Source organism: Carassius gibelio, chromosome B9, assembly GCF_023724105.1.
Source record: "Carassius gibelio isolate Cgi1373 ecotype wild population from Czech Republic chromosome B9, carGib1.2-hapl.c, whole genome shotgun sequence".
Classification (NCBI taxonomy): Eukaryota; Metazoa; Chordata; class Actinopteri; order Cypriniformes; family Cyprinidae; genus Carassius; species Carassius gibelio.
Genome location: NC_068404.1, coordinates 18,045,425 through 18,064,961, shown reverse-complemented (window position 1 = coordinate 18,064,961; position 19,537 = coordinate 18,045,425). Strand labels below are relative to the sequence as shown.

The 19,537-nt window shown below is 39.3% G+C and overlaps 1 protein-coding gene across 7 annotated transcripts in view; it reads right to left on the bottom strand.

The window, feature by feature from the left end:
* Positions 1 to 19,209, bottom strand: part of LOC127965536 (dachshund homolog 1-like) — a 114,241-nt gene extending 95,032 nt beyond the window's left edge. For all 7 annotated transcript variants that reach the window (XM_052566365.1, XM_052566362.1, XM_052566363.1 and 4 more), the window contains exon 1: positions 18,438 to 19,209. In XM_052566365.1, coding sequence (XP_052422325.1) covers positions 18,438 to 19,003 — 566 coding nt within the window. In that variant the 5' untranslated portion in view covers positions 19,004 to 19,209. The remainder of the gene's footprint in view (positions 1 to 18,437) is intronic.
* Positions 19,210 to 19,537: the final 328 nt, after the last annotated feature.

Sequence of the window (19,537 nt, the reverse complement as noted above, 5' to 3'; positions counted from 1 at the left end):
GCGTTCATAAATGTGCGAGAGGAGAGGCGAGCTCAGAAGCAGGAAGGAATTTGATTACACTGTCCACCTATCCAAATGAACCCCATCATGTGAACATTGTGCAACCAAGCAGACATGCAGCTCCAAAGACCTTCCAGGCAGCTGTATAGCATTTAAGTGCATATTGAGAAAAAAACAGTCTGCCCTATTGAACAGTTTCGTTCCCACAGGGCAAACAAGCATGGCACATTCTCCAGGAATTACAGTTGTCTCCTGTTTAGAGGAATAGGGGAAAAAAACATCACATTTCATGAGCCCCTAAACCTGTAAACAAAATCTTTGAAGCAGATAAATTTGAAACGCCACAATGCAATTAAAGCCCAATTCGATTTGAGCATGCACAGTCCATCTGTCAAAGGGAAACTGAAGCAGAGGAGATCCATTATTAGTACATTCCTGCTTGCATTTTCTGAAGCCTGTTCTCACAGATGCAAACTAGCAATTGAATTATCCGTCAAGCTAAGGTGCTCAATACTGTGCGAAACGCTAGCTTCGCCAAGTATGTCATCATCCCAAAAAAGTTTTGTTCAAACTATTCCCATTAATTATTACATCTTCAGAGATTTGATTCTTCATGCTCTGGGGAATCATCGTGATGTTCTTGGTTTAGCTGAAATATAAATGTCTCCTATAATCCTATTTGTCCACTTTAGAATCGGGAAGATAAAAATCTTTATTATCTCGGGGGAGGGTTCAAGGGACCCTCACTCAGTGCTTTCAGCTTGAAATGCTATCATCTTCAAAGGTAGAAGAGGATGTCGATTTAAAATCAGAAATGTATCAGGGATCTCTATGCTCCTTAAAGTACAATACATCTCCGCTGATTAAAATACATCAAAGCCTCGTCATTCGTTCCTCTGAGCAACAAGGGTGGATTTTAATTGCAAAATGTTAAACCTCACAATTAAAGGCTTTGTGCTTCTTAAAGCTAGCCCAAACAGACACAGAGAGAGCAGCATACAAATGAGCTGGTAAGAGGGAGAGAGGTGAATTAAATGATAGCATTAAAAGCGGCCTGTTAAATGATAACGCCGTAGAAGACCAATCACGGCACGCACCGATAATGCTACAGTGAAATATGTCAACAGATTGCATTTTCACGAGCTATAATTTTTCTCTTAAATTTAAGCTGCCCCTTTAAAGGAAAATACATGCTCAAGTGACTAAAACAGGTGCCCGTTTGCGAGATCACTAGTGTGCCTGCCAACGATAAGGAGCTCGACATGACACGATCCTGCTATAAAACAGGTAACACTCTGCCAATGCAAACAGTTACAAATTTACAGCCAACAGCCATGAAAAAGTGCTATAAAGTTGTTACCGGATTGCTGCCATCAGATTATAGGCCCACAATGCAAAACCTACCAGCCAAATATCTTATTTAGGATTTATGACAAAGTAAAACTTCGAACCACAAAATTATACGCCTGCTAAATTGATGTAAACCAATCATGTGCATAAAGACAAAAAGTGGCTTTTTTTTTCAGGGAGCATCATGGAACTATTTTTTCTACATTAACTTTCAAAAGATACAAAATAAATTTTGAAGTCACATTTAAAAACGTTGGTTGGTTAGTATTTAATGAGTAGTGAGTAACAAGTAAATAATGTGTTTTTAAAAACTCTAAAATATATTCAGGGTTGAAACTGTATGTTTGCTGAGTAATATAATTTCCTAAGAGGACTTAAAGCTCATTTAATAAATCTAATTAAGTGATATTGGAATCTGTACATGTAAACTTTTGTACAACACATGTACATGAGGAGGAACTAGCAGGCCCATTAATAAACTTAAATTAAATCTAATAAATTCAAACAATGACAAATGACTATCTTTGAATAACCTGCAAACCCATCATGCAGCATTAATTAAAAGCTTGTGATAGACACGGCATGCTTCTAACAGACCTATCAACAATGAAATTAGGATTTGCTGGCAAAAGAGCATTCCAGGGTCCCTCGGAGAGACTAATGAAAAACACTTTCATGGCTAACCCATCAAAAAAGCCAGACTGGAGGAGAGCGGAGCACCGTTGAGCTCCAGCAGCAGGATGTCATGCGAGGGTCTGGAACGTGCGACCTCTCATTTCATCCTTTAATAAAGTCGCACCCAGGTGGCCTTGATGCCTTACAGTTGCCTGGGGCTCCCGAGCGCTAAACAGGAGCTCTGCTCAACGTCATTACCGTCCATAGCTCTCTTCTCTGTTTTCCGGCATTAAAACCTGCTTTGTTTTCCATTCCATGTCACAATTTGAAAGTTGGTTATCAAGATCAAAATGCTCCTTAATCTCAGTTGGTGAACTTATTCTATTGCCTCACTGATTGACTTGCAGAGCACTCTAACGGCAGTTGTGAAATGATGATGTGAGGAAATAACTCAAGTAAGACCAAAACTGTGGGATCGGTTTGAGGTTAAAGCATTGAGGAAGTCTAGGGTAAGACTTGTTGCAATCCTTGCCTGTTTAACATGAACACAAATCCTAAATCAAAATCAACAACAAAAAAATAAGTCCCAAAAAGGGCCTTGGTACTTAAATGCTACATACTTGCAGCTGACAGACTGCAAAGAAACTAGCCTAGAGGTGGTCATTTTTCAACTTGCTACGCTAATTCAAACACAAACACAAAGAGAGGCCTGCAATTTCAACGTGCAAATGATTTTCATGTAATACTTTCATAATTTCCTGTGTGAAAGGAGCCCGTTGGCCAAGAAGCCAGAAGAACATTCAGGTTATCAGAATTTCTGTAGGCTGTTTCTTTAATTAGCATTCACAATTTGCATTCAGATAATGTCAGGATTGATGAATTTAGTCTTGGAAGGACGACAGAAAGTTAAATAAAGTTCTCCTCAGGCTCTGCGCTGTTCCAGTAGACAGAATAAATGCTTATATTGACAGATGAAAAGATACCTGTCTGGTTTACTGCTCATTCCGGCAGTAACTTAACACCGGCACACACCCACGCATCTGTCAAATCGAGGCTTTATGCTGTAATTGCAGAAGAAGGGAACTCCTTTTTCAAACAGTTCTAACAGACAGCAAATTGCATTTATTCCGCAACGTGGATGCAGCTTCAACAGTTTCCTGTCTTTGATTTATGTGTCCAGGTCTTTCATAACTTTCGAATTCATCAAAGCGGCTTTCATTCGGAAACAGAGCGAGAGCGCTTTTCTCAAACATGGCCCTCCTAATTAGAATTATTGTAACTCTGACAAACCCTGGACAGAGACGCCACTTAACTGCCTTGTCAGACCCCGGATTCACAGCCTGAATACAGATTCTCCACCTGTCCGCCTTTCCGTATTGTTCAAACTTTTCCTCCATACACCTATTTCCCCAGTGGGAAGCAGGTGGTGTGTAGAGGTGTTTACGGAGAGAGTCTAACTGACAGCTGGCGGGAGGAGACTCAAACAGCTGCAGACGAGTGGAAAAAAAAGCTAGAGAGAGATAGAGAGAGAAGGCAAACAGCTCTAATACCCTCAGGGTTGTCAACTGCAATCCCCCAACCCACAATGCTTTTAACCAAGCAAACAGAGGAAAAACTGTTGCCGTCTCAAGACATCAGAGTCTTCCACCGAACTCCCCTATCTTGGAGCAATTTTGCAAGCTTGAAATGAGCCGATAAGAGGGGCTCAAAAGAGAGAGAGAGATGGAAGTTAAAAACATCTGACCATCTTCATTTATGTGTTCACGTCAAAAAAAAAAACAAAGTGTGGTATTTACAGTATGGTGGATGGGAAACGTGTGTCGATTTCTCATTTCAAGGAGGAGGGCAGTATCAAAACACACCAGATCAACTTCTACACTGCTTTGTTTGGTTCTGCCAAGGTTATTGGAGACCCATTCCAAATTTCCTGGGGCTGAAGGGAAGGGGGTGGTGGTGGGTGGGTGAATGTTACGCTAAAACCGATTCCATGCAGATAAATCACTTGCACAGATCAAAAGACAAATCGGCGGCAAAAGACAAAAGACAAAAGATGCCAACGAGCAGAGAACAATAAAAAACGTGAGTTGTGGGGATCACAGCAGATGGTCAAAGGGATCCAGCTGTAAAGGAGACATGCTGTTTATTTGACTGGAGTGTGGTTAGGCAGGTGATTGTGATCTTGACAAGTTAACTGAGCGCTTCGGATCCAGTCTGGGCAAAATTCAAAACTGAAGAACTGGATCCCTTTCAAATGATTGGTGTGAATTGGCAACAGAGAACTTTGAAATTAGTTTTTAAGATATGTGATTATTTGCTACCCATTTTTCAGTGACTTTCAACATTACAGGGAGTATACTTATTGGTGATTACTCCAAATGTTCATGCAAAGAAAAAAATTCATTGTGTTATCGATATATGTTAATCTTAGTTTGAGGTCCAGTAAATAATTCTTTATGATAAAAAAAAAGAAACTAACTTTAGGAGGTTATTTACAATGATCTCTAAGAACATTCTTTTCAGGAATTCAGACCCAACTTAAGTTTTGTCTAAAGAAACACTGTTAAGAGAAGTTTTTGGGAATACAAAATGCTATGGCCTGTTTTCTTGCATATAAAAGAAGAAGAAAAGCAGCAGTTACTGTAAGAAGAATTGTATTCTTAAGAATGTTTTGTGAATCCAAATCCTTGTTCACATATTCTTTTTCAAAATAAGTCGAGGAATCTGGCAAAGGACGGTTTGCACATCATGCAGCGCCAAAAAATATATATGAAATTGTTTGCTTGGGATGCATGATAGCACCTCTTCTTCAGAAACAAAAGGCTAGCAAAAGCTAAGAAGAAAAGTACAAGATCAAGCACTAATCACTGCACTATTCACAGATTCCACTAGAATAAGTAACATATCACTTTTATGGGCCATGTTCTCCTGCCATTAATGGCTAGAGAAAAAGACGAGGCCATATGAGCACAACCTTGAAATGAAACGCCTGCCGTTGTTAATCATATTCGGTTGTAAATTAGCTTTAATAATACATCAGCTAGCACATTTTCCACACACACCACTTTAAATAGTTAGCATGATGCACCCACTGCCGACAAGTGCAGGGCCGAAAAAGAGATGCAAACTAGTTCAATCAAATAGGGCTGAGATTGGGTCAGTACATTTCCCTAATAGATTTGGATAGAGGGTCAGAGACACTTTTAGGTGTCCGCTAGTGGATTTGCATGAATGTAAATTTACTCTTCTGGGTCGCAGGATAGTATAAATAGACCAGAGTTCCTCAAGCCGTCTCTATTCTAAACAGCGGTTACTCAGAACAACTGCTGCAATGGTGAAATTAAAGGGGGACGGCAGGGGCAAGGTTCCTCTTGCCACAACAAAGGAAGGAAATCCCACTTAGATTTGTACTTCTCCCTTTCTTCTACCTTTAGCATATGTATCAGAGAATAAACAGTGCCTGAAGCTAGTAGCCACCTGCAATGTATTCCCCCACCCCCATTACAGTCCTTCACAGAAATCAGAATTTAATAAATCACCCCGGAGTCTGACAGAGTTTATCTCAAGGGGTCGCTTTGACTCGGGAGGAGCCGCTAGACAGACAAAGCCTAGGCCGATAAGATGTGAAATTAAATACAGTTAGCAGTTGGAAACAAAGGAGAGAATGTGTCACAAGCCGCTACCTAACCACCAAAAAGCTTATTGCAGAAGAAATGGAAGATACAGGAGGTGATTCATTTCAGTTTGCGCACATTTAACCTAATTTGCATGCTTACTGTCAACATATCTCTCTGTCGCTGATACGTTCAAGAGCTTTCATCAAGGCCTGAAATTGACACCCTTTTTATTGAGGCATGGCATATAAATCAAGGCCGTCGCACACCTGCAGATCTCGATCAGAGATCTTGCGCTATCATGTTATGCTTCCTTTTAAACACATGACAGGTACGACACCAGTCATCGCTTAAGGTAAGGAGAAGAGTAATGGGAGTGCAGTTTATCTCTCTGTGAACAGATGTCCTCATTGAAAGTGTTGAAATACAGATTATTTACTGCAACAAATATACCACTTTGGTAGAGAACCAGTTAGAAGTGAAGGATGTCATTTTTGCGCAACTAGCATCACCAAATGAAATTGCAACAAAACTGTATTCAAACAGGTTTCCTGAATACCGCTGTTGGTTGAAAAACTGGTAGTCCCACCCCCAAACTCACTATGTTGACTGGTCGGGATGTTCAAAACAAGCAGAGGAAAAATTAAGAACGTGCCAGAGCCACAAAGTTTACTCTTTTTAGAGAAGTCACCTTTTAAATGGCATACTGAATAGACTGTAATGGCAATTCCTATTAAGGAAATGGTGCAGATTTCATTCGATCTGCTTAAACCGCACTGAGCGTTGTGTTTAGAGGTGCTAACATTTTACTTAAAATTGTATACAAACTCCAACTAATTACGTTGTCAGGTCATCGGGTTGGCTTGCTTATAGTTTTCTCTAGTGTTAGACCAATTTATACCATATTTACCATACCAAGTAAACATAGACTCATTGGAAATACGTGCCTCTACTGTAAATACATTTCTGCAAAACTGAAAAAACTTACCAATATGTACGAATCACTGCAGATTCCAGTTGAAGTGAACTACAGGTAGTAAAACTCCAACAACTTATATTCATTTTCACACAAAGTATGATTTACAGGTACAGAGTTTTGATTTATAAAGGCTAATTTTAACACAATTGCTTGCAGAATATTATATTATATAAACCATTTTAACATCCTGCACGATTTGAAAACTGATACTTTCAAACACTGTCGTCACATTTACAGCTTCTACAGTTTTCTAATTTACTGGGTTTGCTCGGTAGCTCATGTGATAAGGCATTGCATTTGAGAGATGAAGTAAACTACGATTTGACAAAACAGCTCAAATCCGCATGAGGAAGTTGAAATAATATGGCTGCATCAACAGATTAGCTTTTATATCACTTTTGTTAACACTATCGGGTAAATTTATGGATGGGTTTGGAGTAGCGACACTCCTTGGATTTTTGAATTCTGAACAGCCGCAATCAGCCGTACCTCAAGCAGTATTCTAAAAATGCAGGAATACGTTCCTGTACCAATATATTAAAAACATGCCACTGTCACTTATTGAATGTGTGTTTTGGTGCCACTCTCTGGACGTTTCTCTTTGAAACTGCCACGAAACATTCAGTAAGGTACATAAAAATGGTGTAGCTAAAATGTATTTAGAGGCACGAATTTCCAGTAAGCCTGGGTTGATTATTATTGTTTTATTTTTTTTAATGACATTTCATAAAAAGTATTACAAACCTAATAAGACAAAGCATTCGATTAGAAATAGAACACCAAGATTTAAAACTTGGTTATAAAGTTGGATCTCGGATCTCCACGTTCAATATTGGCCAACCAAGCTGTCTCAGCATCTTAAACTTTAACATAAAAATTGAATTTTTCACCTTTAAGTTAAAAACAGGTCCAAAACAGGAAAAATAAACTACCAAGAAGACAACTGTAGGGCATCTTACATGTCAGCTAGTGGCCACAGCTAGCATACTAATGGTGTTTTGGTTTGCTGGCAACATACGCCTGCTGTAATGAAAGAGGTGAGTTTGAAATTTTCATTGAGCACTTTGACCCTGTATTTTATTAATAACACTCCAGGGTCCAGGGGGGCGTGAAGCAAAATGGTGGGAACGGGCTGACCTGCGGGCTGCGCCTAATCTGTCCTGACTTGGTCTTCACCACCAACGGCCTCGCTCACTATCTGTTTCTCAAACTGATGCCTTCCTGCTGGGACGGCGTGGCTGGAGAGCTGTCAGCATGCTGCCCTTTCTGGGGCGCTGCGCTATCTCTGCCTGCACCAGTCCACTGTGGCCTGTTGAAAAGAGCTGTCATAGCCTTGCAAGTCTCTGACATTCCTATTGGCTTGACCCTGACCCTTTGAGAAGCGCACCTTTAATTATCCTGTCTCAAATCTCCTTCCATGACAAAACGAATATACATATGATAGCCGTGTGCATGTGTGCTATTCTTTTAAAGTACGCTTTTGAGGGCCCCACTCAAAGCTGTGTGACTCTTGGAATAATATTAGACTATCTGGAATGTGACTGTGAGACTAGCAGGAGACACAGATGCAGAAGAGCTTCCTTTATCAAGGGAAAATTACATAATGCACCAACAACTACGAGCTGTTTCCAGCACTTCACTACAATACTTAAGGTATAAAAACAGCAAAGAAGACATAAATATGATGTATCGTTTTTGCTGCCTTCCACAACACATTGTCTTTTTTGACATTTGAAAGGTCAAGAGTGAGAGGAAATTTGATAACTGCAAAATCCTCATACTCCATTTTACAACCCTTAATCTGCCTTCTCGGAAATGGTAACATACCGTTTTATCTTTGGGAGGAGAGCTGGAGAGACTAGGAAACTAAGTCTGTTCGCATTTGTTCAGCATAAGGTGAAGCTTTAGGAATTCGCTGCAGAGAAGACAAAAAGAGGAAAGAATCGGATAACACTCGACCGCGATAAAAGGTCAAGTCGCTACACAGAAATACATGCTTGCTAAGACAGCCAAACTACTGTACCATAAATAATGAGTGAGGCGAATGAGTGCGTTTTCCTTTTTTTAGGCTTCAGGAAAGTGTGCATTGTCGACACTGAACATGCAGCGTGGCTTTGACCCAAATATTTACATAGCATCACATAAATCAAGAGAGCTGTTTGTTCCAAATGCAGATCAAAGTCAAGAGAGTGTGTGACATTGTTTTAATGCAATTGTTCAGTAAATACAGAGTAACTTACATTTTGGACACAGCATTGACAGATGGCAGTCCTTTTGTTGTTCTGCTAGCGAAAATAATTCCAAACACATACGAATGGCGTTTCATGTCTTTAAGTCACACAATACTGTGGCTTTCCTAAATGAACGATTTAATGACTCATTCATGAACCAATGTGAGTTCGAACAAAACGGTTAAGTGAATGATTCAATAACTTACTTGTTTTCTCAATGAATCAGTGTTTTGGATGAATTGGTTGACTTAATGATTCCATGACTCACTCAAAAAACAACAACTCAACAAACAACATAAAAAACAGTGTTTTTGTTTCATTTTATATATTTTTTTATGCTTATTTATGATCAGTTATAATAATATGAGTTAAAATAATATGACGTTACAACAAAGGAACTGACCATCTTTATCTGTTGTTCCTGTTGTTGTTGTTGTTTTGTCAAGGCTTTGCTCTTCTCTGTACAGCATACAAGGCCTTCCGCTGTGCTCCCAGCACCGCGTTCCATTCTCCCTCCTCGGCAGGACAGTCTTTCCCATTAAATAAGTCCTATTCCACTTAATGGCAACCTTGGGAGATCTGTAGCGCTTGAAAGCACCGGCACTTAACACTTTGTAGTCAGAGAAAACGTTTTTTTGATCTGCTCGTGTCATTTAATCATCCGTATTCTACCAAGCTACTCAGAAACAATTTTGCAGGATATTAACTTCTGGCTAAACCCTGCTTGTGCCATTTGTGGTTCCACTCAACCAATGGTCCCGTGGGGGCCAGAGCCCTCCTCACAGCTGTAATGAGCTTTACTGAGCTGAATAAAACAGTTAATAGAAAGGTAAGATCAAAAATGCATGAATCGTGAAATGTTAGCCAGATCCCAATGAAAACGGCTGTGGATAAGTAGACGTAGCTGTCAGTAGCATTGTTGGGCGGCTTCAGTAGTGCTGGAGACAGTTTAGTGGCTTATTGGATGGCTATACATACCTCCTCCATGTATAAAGTTACTTAAGTGCTCGCCTGAAGGGAGAACCATGTCAAATCGCATTGAAAATAACTTTGAAGAGCAAATTGAATGTATTAGCTTAAAGGGAGGTGATGTCTATAGGGACTACTGACACTTAATACTGAATTATCCTAGACAAAATACATTGAGCAAAAGTAAAGTGATTCACTTTACCCCCCCAAAAAAATGGCTTCTGTTGCTGAGAAAACCTACTTCTTACTTGGTTGGTTGGTTGGCATCCACAGAATACACAGACAGGCAGTGCCATCCCATAAAAAACATTTTTGTTCTATTACAAAAAACTAGGTCATCCTCTCATAATTGTCAATCAAGCAATAAATCTTTCTGTGCCGCAAATGAATACTGCTCTGGGAATGAAACAAAGCTTATTGGCATGCAATGTCAGCTTGACTTAATTCATTCTCCTTTTCAGCTGAGCCTATTCATATGTGAAGTTTACGGATATCACACTGCCTGTTCCAGAGCGGGATAATAGATGTGGACAGACACATTATGCTGGGAATGTTGTATTAGCACAGCGTAAGCTGTCTGAATGGAGCCACAGCTCACAACAGAGTTTCAAATGTGAGACCGGATCCACAACTAGAATAAATTATCCTTCTTTAAGGGACTTTGGAAGAAGATTCTCTCCCGAGCACATGAACGTAAATATGTAAATGTATGTACAGCCATGAACCTTCTCTTCAATGGCACTGAAATGAAAACAACAAGCAGAACTTTCAAGGGAATCATTTTCTCTGAATCATCTGTTAGTGGTGTCATGTCTTAAAATGAATCCACAATCAAAATCATTAGTAACTTAATCCTTTCTGGTGCAATAATAGCATGGAAAAGACTTGAGCATGCCTTAAAGTTAATAGAGGTAATGCAAAAGACAACAAAGGGTATCATGGGAAAGAATAAGCTCTTAAGTGTCTCAACAGTTTCTCATTTTTTCCCTGGGAAAAAGACCCCATTAATCTCACATGTATCTCCTCTTTGAGTTTTAAAAGAAATGTCAACAATATCTCAAACCGTGCATTAAAAAGTCAAAGATTTCAATATGAGCTATGCAATTCACATTAATTTCACAGTCACATATTAAAAAAATATCAGTATTTAATTAAACTTTTTTTTTAAATCTTTTTGGAATGATCTGGTCTCACTAAACAATTAAGATAACAATAATAATTTGTAGTCGATGAAATCTTAACTTTTTATTGTGAAATTATTTTCATACAAAAACATACCTATGTAGAAAAACAACCTATCTGGAATTATAATTGTAAAAAATAATAAAGAAAAAAGTACTACATTTTTGTACAATCCAAGTCACAAAATGTCATGCAATTTCATCATCTCATATGAATTCGTTCAAGTCATCATGAGGCTGTGCTTGTGTTTCTGAATCTGTAATTGTTTCATCGCACAAAGGCTTGAACACAATATCTGTGTCTGCTACAGCTCTGGGCTCACCATTTACCTTCTCCTGCCAGGTGTCGTCAGTTTACAAATATCTGATTGGACAGACGGGAAACGCAGTGGTACGCCTCCAGCAGACGAGTTTGGTGTCATGTCTCTCTGGAGCAAACTGTCAGTCTTTAAGAAGAGAGTAATAATAGCCAGATACCACTGCCACTTGCTATGGAAAAAAACTTTCTTTTTTAAAGAAACCTTAGTGAGAAGCCGACATTTGAGTCTGGCAGAGAAACTCAAGCGGAGCATCACAGAAAGAGCTATCAGAATGACTGTCTCACTGGACTTAGACAACAGCAATGTGAGAAGCTCTGGATTGCTTTCAAAGGAACAACCCCTTTGTTTGCTGATAATGAAATACAGTAAAGCCCATGGAGAGTTTCGAAGGGTTTTGGGAAATGCATACTTTGTACTACAGTTATTAAAGAAAGCATTTCCATTTATTTTAAATGGGCTGTATTGCATGTTGGGATGTTTTCCCTGCATAAATTGTGCGCTGTGCAACACTAATTCAAGTTGGTCTTCATTTGGCATTCTATGATCAAGCTACAAGGTCTCTGTTTGCTTTGCTTTCATAAAAAAGGCTACAGGAGCATTTAAAAATGTTATATATATTCAAATGTAAAGTAAACAGTTATGCACATTTTGAGGAATCTAAACAAAACACTTGACGCTTACATACATACTTATAAATGCAATAGATGAATTAAAAGAAATAAAAGCTATTGAATAAAAATATGTGAAATATGCTTCCTCAAAAGGCTGTGAGGATGAGATACAAATGCACAGACGACTGCATCAATATGGGCAACATATGGGATCCTCAGTGGGAACGAGCACCGAAATTTGGCTTTTCTATTATAATTCAATTGTGTTAAATTGACTTGATGGGCTTCTGTGCTGCCCGTGAGGATTCCAGCTTCATGAGAGAGGCCTGGTGTCTCAGATTTGTCAAAGGCCCATCATGCTTTGAGCTCTGATAGAGTTCCATTCTATTCTCAAGTGTCATTAGCTGTGGGCCAGGTAGAGATTAGATAACAATCAGAACTTTACGAGATACCTTTAGAGGTGTTAGGAGTCTTTTGTCGCGCTGCAAAGAGAGGAATGTGGATCAAAAAAAATACTTATAATTTCCTCTTTTCTATAATTCCATTGAATCATCAAACAGTCTTCAGTTTTTTTGTCAGTACTGAAAAATATAAATGTATTTTGAAGGAGCAAAGAAAAACTCTTAACATGCCTAAGCATATTTCATGGAGTATGCTTAAATTACTAAATATATAATTTATGGCGGAGTTCTGAAAGCAATATTATCGAAGGTACTCTAATAATATAATTCGTTTTTGCAAGAGAGCTTGAAGTGAATTGAATTGACAACGCTATTTATTTTGTCCTAGGCAAAAGGGTTGCTAACGTAAAAAGAGTCTCCAGCACTCCAGAGCTCTTTGTTTTTCATTAATGAAGTCATGGTGCTCTCATTGCGCTGTAAAGTGGCGCTTGTTCTGACCTAAATGAAAACAGCCCCGAGACCTCAGCAGTCACCTGTCCTTCACTGCAGTCCCACGAAAACCTGCTGACGGCATCTCTGAGCTTCCTGCACCTCACTGACGCTGTTTATGACAGCGGTTCAAACCTTAATATCCAGCTTTTGCTGTCTTCTTTCAAAACCGCAGAGCTCATAAAACATCCATCATGACTTTCCTCCATTTTATAACAGAGTAAATATCCCTCTTACAGGGTAGATTTCCCATCATTCTCTTTTATCACAGCAGAGTGGGACAAGAAGAGGCCATTAAGTTCAAACAACGCAGATATTTCCGTGATAACAAGAAAAAGTTTATATAGAAAGAGATTCATCATTTGATAGGATCTTGAAGATGGGGGGGAAAACAAGAAGAGGAAATTTCTGGAATCCCATTTCAGATTGCTTCCCTGAAGTATTCTTCTTCTTTTTTTTTTTCCTCATGTCAGCTTCAACATGAGCCAGGGAAAATTAACTCCTGATACGGCTACGCTGAATTAGACGGTGAAAAAAATAAAATACTTTTTAAGGATTCCGGCCTTGTCATTTTCAATTTTCTGCTCTTTGGACATGCTTGTATTCAGATTCCCGAACATCTACTCGGCATATCAATCCTAATTAGACAATCTGGGTCCGCGAAGGATGAGAGCCGAGTTATTTGCATAATTTAATCATAAATACTCAGCGATACATATTTCCGAATGCATTTGTACAATCATCTTTCTATCCTTAGGGCAAAAGTATTAATATGATTAGGCAATAATTCTTTAAAAAAGGAGGAAAATAGGAAACCAGAAAGTGCACTCTCTTTTTAAACTCCAGCTTTGGGCTATATGAAAAATTAATTAATTTCTGAGGAAAATCAATTTCTTTATGTGACCATATTAGACAGAGCCGAGCTAAGGCCCGGATTTGCGCTCCAATCAAGAAATCTCATCTGCTCCCTCTAACTTGTGTCAGTAGTGGTTAGCGTCCCTGCACGAGCATCAGCAATCTGCACACTGCTTCTAAATATGCCGTAATGTGGAAGAGATGGTGGCTAAAGACATGCCAGGGCTCGGAGTCAGAGAGCTCGTAATGCATTGCTTTTTCCACCGGCAATCTGTCTCAGGTGCGACTACAGAGGCTAGTGTCACTGTCCTGTCTCGTTTCATCCAGCTGGTGGTCAGAAAAAAAGAAACCTGCAGATGATTCAACACGCTTGCACTTGATTGTTGAATTTGAGACTGATTGATGACTCACACCGTCACTCACGGTCAACGCAACCTGTACTAAGAATCATGAACGGTCGCTATTTGCGCAATTAACATTGCGTGTTTGACCAGTTGCATTTTTAATTAAAAAGGACATTTAATTTAAAATAAAATAAAAAATAAAATACTGTCATCATTTAGTCATGCTGTACCAAACCTGTTTGACTTTTTTCTTCTGCTGGACACGAAAGAAGATTTTTGGAAAAATGCAATACAGTGAAAGTCAGTGTTGTTTTGGATCCTGCTGACTTTCATTGTATTACACAAATGTTCTTCAAAATATCTATAAAAAAAAGGTTTGGAATGACATGAAGGACAGATTTTCTTTCTCTTTTTCAGTTTTGGCCGCTCTACCCCTATTATACGCAGGTCAAATGTCAAAAACATGAGTTCTGCATATTGAAATTCAAGAGTGTGTGCAAGTACGAGAGCTTGAACGGAGGAAACGCATCAAGCATAAGTGTTTCAAGAAATGTGCATGTTTATTTTTTTCCTAGAACTAGTGTTTCAAATCAAACACACAGAGGTATCAAGTTGCTTTTATCAGTGTCATGTTCATAACAAACTCCTCTTTTACCATCTCCTCTTGAATTGACGACAGACGCCAAGTGCGCAGTTAATTTGAACACACGTGGCTAATCCTATCAAGGAGAGCTCCAGTGACTCACGGCGATGGAAAAAAAATTAAAACCGGAGTGTTTATCTGCTTCATTTTTGATCTATCAGTACCGATAGCGAGTGAGGGATATGGAATCGTACAATATGATTTGTAGGAAAGTGCTACAATGAATCTGTGATTTTAACAAGCCTTTTAACATGCATCCCCCCGCCCCCCATACATCCCCCCTCCAACTCTTTCATCCTAATCAGCATCTGTCTCTCTGTTTTTTGAAGTTATTATCGCCTCAGCTCCCTCTTGGATGTGGTTGCTGGGTGACGGGTATCTTAGCACCCACTCTGACTGGGAATGATTTGAATTCGATCCAAAGATTTCCCATGAGTACCTGTAAACACATCCGTGCCTTGTCGAAAACAAATATATCAGAAGAGCACTGCAAAGAGAGCGAGAGAGGGGGAAAAAAAGAGCGATAAAATCTGCCACTGTGTGTTAAGACGCACCCCTGAGTGCTAAACAAAATAATGACGCTCCTCTGTAAATATGCCAGTTTGTGTTGTACACAAACAAAAATATTTTGTCAAACGTGATGACTGAAGTATAAATCCATGAAGTCAAATAGAAATAGAAATCTATAACATAATTAAATGAAAATGCACACATTTTCATTAAATTAGATTTAATTATATTAAAAGAAAATATTAAAATATGCATTCATATGCATCTATTTAACATGACAACCACTGTCCATTAAGCACCTGGTCCGTACGCATCCCCCGACGTAAACAGCTGCCTCAGCACTCACCTCCAGCCCAACCGCCCGGGTGTTTCAATAACCTTTCCTCAGAGTTCAAATGTCACCAGGCGGCAAGAACCGCACCGTCCCACACGGACAAAATGGAAAGGAAAACAAGTAGCTGAAGTATTGCTTCTCACGGGGCAGACTCATAACTCCTATGAAAGCAGAGAGATTACAGCCCCGTATCTGTTCAGCGGCAGAAGGTGCGCATTAATCTGGGCAGAGGGTCCCCGGGAAAATGAGGGGGGGAGCCGGAGGAACACGTCCTCATGCGGAAGGGAGAGCGGGGTGAGTCTGACTCTGCTTCACAGGGAATTCTTTTAACGTGAGCAGACAAAGATGTAAGGCCGCTGTTATCCCGTAGCAAAGAGGATTATTAGCAGTTTCTCAGCACTCTGGAAGTCGAGCAGCGTGCTGGAAAAGTGAGACCGCTACTGCTTATGGCATTTTTTTTATTATTATTATCTCTAGTTTTTCTGGCTAATGGAAATAGGACTTGAGCACGACACAGTCTCATGTTATGCCAAGGTTAACTTCCTCACTACAAAAAAAAAAACGAAAAAAAAACTAAACTCGTAACATTTTATCATTAAAATGTACACTGCTTTAGATAGATTAAATGATCCATTCTTAAAATTCAACATTTGGGGGCATAACTGCATCTCGAGTCACGTCCATTCAAGAGTTATGACTTAGCGTGCTGACCTTCCCCGTACGGAGAACCGAAACAGATGTAGATACATTAAATCCACACTGTAAATAAGAGCCAGTGTGTTTGTGTTCCATCCGAGCAGATACCTTTGTCCATACAAATGATGTAATCCTCCAAATGGGAAGCAGACATGGAGGAGGTGATTGATTTCAGCATAACACCGGCAGTACCAGGTGCTTTCAGAGACAATTACAGGCCTCTCTATGCAACAGTAATAGGCCAGCACTTTAGCGTCATTAAAGCAATGTGTAGCACTGCATTATCCTTTAACCCCATCACTGACCACTCTCTTTCCTAGCCCCGGAGTTCAAACCACACACTCCATCACCTCAGGACCCTGGGATGGGCCGCACGAGGAGGAGGGGAGCCAGGCTGAATGCAAGCTCAGGCCCAGGAGGAGCTCGGCACAGACAGACGGCATGGGAAAGACTGAGAGCAGACTGCTCCATTAGCACCGCTGCTGGACAAACACACATCGCACTTGTCAGAAAGCTAGAGGAGAATATTTGCAATATGCATTTTCAGACACAGATGTATAATAAATATACTGATTTAAATCAAGTGTACAATGAACTGCATTATGCAATGCATTTGGTGTCATTCTACAGCTGTAATTATAACTGGCATTCAGTCAATAATGCATGTTATAATTGCATGAATTTTGCAAAAATAAGTGATGTGTTTTTTTTGTGCATTTTTATTTCACGCTCACACTGAATAGAAGTGGCACTTGTCCAAAACAGAAAATCATTTTACGAGTGTGAGTGTTATTTTGTATACATCTTTTAATTTTGTAATTATTTTAATGAATATTACTGTGTTAAAGAAAATTACTTTGGAAGAATAGTTGCTGTCAGATTTCACATTCAGATTGTAAAAAAAATCGCACCAGTAAAATGAGCTATTTGTGACAATATTCTCAGAAACAACTTGTGATTTAATTTTCACTTTTTACAGAATTGAAATTCCTCATTTAAACAAAAAAAAAATATCTGAGATTGTACAACACTCTGGCTCGAATTGCTGCATGCAAGGTGTTTTATGTTTTAATTTCAGATGAGCTGTCAACACCTTGACATTTTTAAATTAGCTTACTTTTTCTAGTAATTATTGGGCCCATTCACTTGATCACTAAAGTGTGACATTAAAGTTTCAGGGCGAATTATTCACCGATTTTACAAGCAGTAATTGTTTCCTGTGTAATTTTGTACCTTAAAGCACTGTATCACTCCTGCCATTAAGTATACAAGCACTTATTGACTATGATTAGATTTTTCCCCAGAGGAAGAAAAGAGCAGAAAGAAATGTCTGCTTATAAATACAACTAATACATAGGAGAGAACATCTATTATAATAAGTCTGACAAGCATGCTTATTTTAAATCTGCTCAAATAACAGAAAACCATTTCAACTAAAATTTTCCTCTTATGCCCAATATGAGCTCACTACTGCTTACAGCATGCACAAAAGCATGGTGACTTTAAAACATCAAATTTGTTAGTAGAACAAATATATATATATATATATATATATATATATATATATATATATATATATATATATATATATATATATATATATATATATATATATATATATAAAACCAAAAGAATAAAAAGCTCTCATGCTCTATACAAAAACCTGTGCATTATTTCTACAAAATACATTTTGGGTCAACTGTCATTTATGAATGATTAATTCTGGTCAATATTTGAAGAAAGAAAACACCCTGTATTTTACATGCAACATTTCAATAAAATGTTTGCATTTATAATATTTAACTTTCTGCTATTGCAAGAAGTTGAGTTTGTCACTTTATAATATTCTAGAATCTGCTGCACATTTTCTATATTTTTATTAGGATTATTTTAATGATATAGGAATGTGATGTGTTTCTTCAATGGTTCTTTGCAACACCTTACGTTCAGCAAAGATCCCTCTACTTTTCTCCCTAAATAGAGTTCTTAAGATCAAAGTCACTGATGTCACATTACAAGTAAAGAACATAAAACTACCGAAAAAAAAGTTATTTGTTGTTCTCTTGTGACATCAGACTGCAAAGACATTTTGGACTTTTATTTTTTAAAGTGCATATACAAATCTGAAAGTACTTTCAAATATCCTGTACATTATTTCCACATAATACTGTCATAATTAGCTTAAAGTAGCTATACATGAACTTTACTACCCATTCATTCTAACGAAAGGTTCGCATGACTTCTTATCTAATTTCACTATTGATTATTTATTTTGAAGCACTAAAAGAGTGTTCTAACCTGGCATTAGTGCAGTCGTTGTACAGGGTCTCGAAGTCTTTTCTGGAGATGAGTTTGCAGCGGTTGACCCCGGGCTGGATGGCCCCCAGTCCGCGCAGGATGCGGACCTGCTCCACGTTACACACCACCGGCGTGATCTCCAGCCGCTTGAGTTTGGTGTAGACGGTGTGCAGACCCCCGACCAGGTGTTTGAGAAACAGGTCAAACGCCTGGGGCAGGCAGATGAGCTCCTGTCCGTCCACCGTGAAAGAGGCCACCTTGGCGCCCCTGAGCTCCACCATCCGACACTCATTATTCTGCGGGGTGTTTTCAACTGGGGACGGGGTAGAATACACGGGCTTGCCGGCCAGCGGGATGCTGCTGGTGTTGGTGCTGAGCAGATCCGTGCGGAACAGATTCTGAGTCGCTGACTGAGAAGGAGACGCAGAAGTGGCCGAGGGTGAGGATGATGATGCTGCGGTCGCGGAACATGATGATGATGATGCTGATGATGCTGACGAAGAAGTTGAGATCGGACACGGCTGGACCAGAGACGATGGGGGAATCAGAGCAGCCGGTACGGCCATGGTGTTCTGCACCTATCAAATAAGTTCAGACGGGAAACAGAGCCGGTATGCAAAAGTAGCGCAAAGAAGAAGAAATCCACCCCGAGTGCGCTCCGCCGACGCGCGAATGGATGTGGAGAGGTGCCGTGCTGAAATTAGGGCTCTGAGAAAGATTGAGAGAGAATGACAGGAAGAAAATCAGCAGAAAAGTGTGCCTCTGCTCTGTGGATGAGTTGTTGTTGTCACAAGGTACAGAGAGGGAGGAGCCACTATCAAGCCTTTGAAACGGAGACATGCACAATCTAATGCGACCCTAGTGGAACGTTCCCAGCGTTTACTTTCCATCTCTTCGTGAGCTCGGATGAAACCTGCGCTTCTTCTGGGAATGTTCTCTGAAACTCAGCTTAACACGTTATTGTTCATTGTTTGAAAGTGCACTTGACGTTCACACTTTTTTTGATCGAGACAATATGCAATTAAAAAAAAAGGTAAAACTTTTTATTATTTCATTAATGTTGGATGGAAAATATATTAAGAAAAAGTTAGCTATGTATA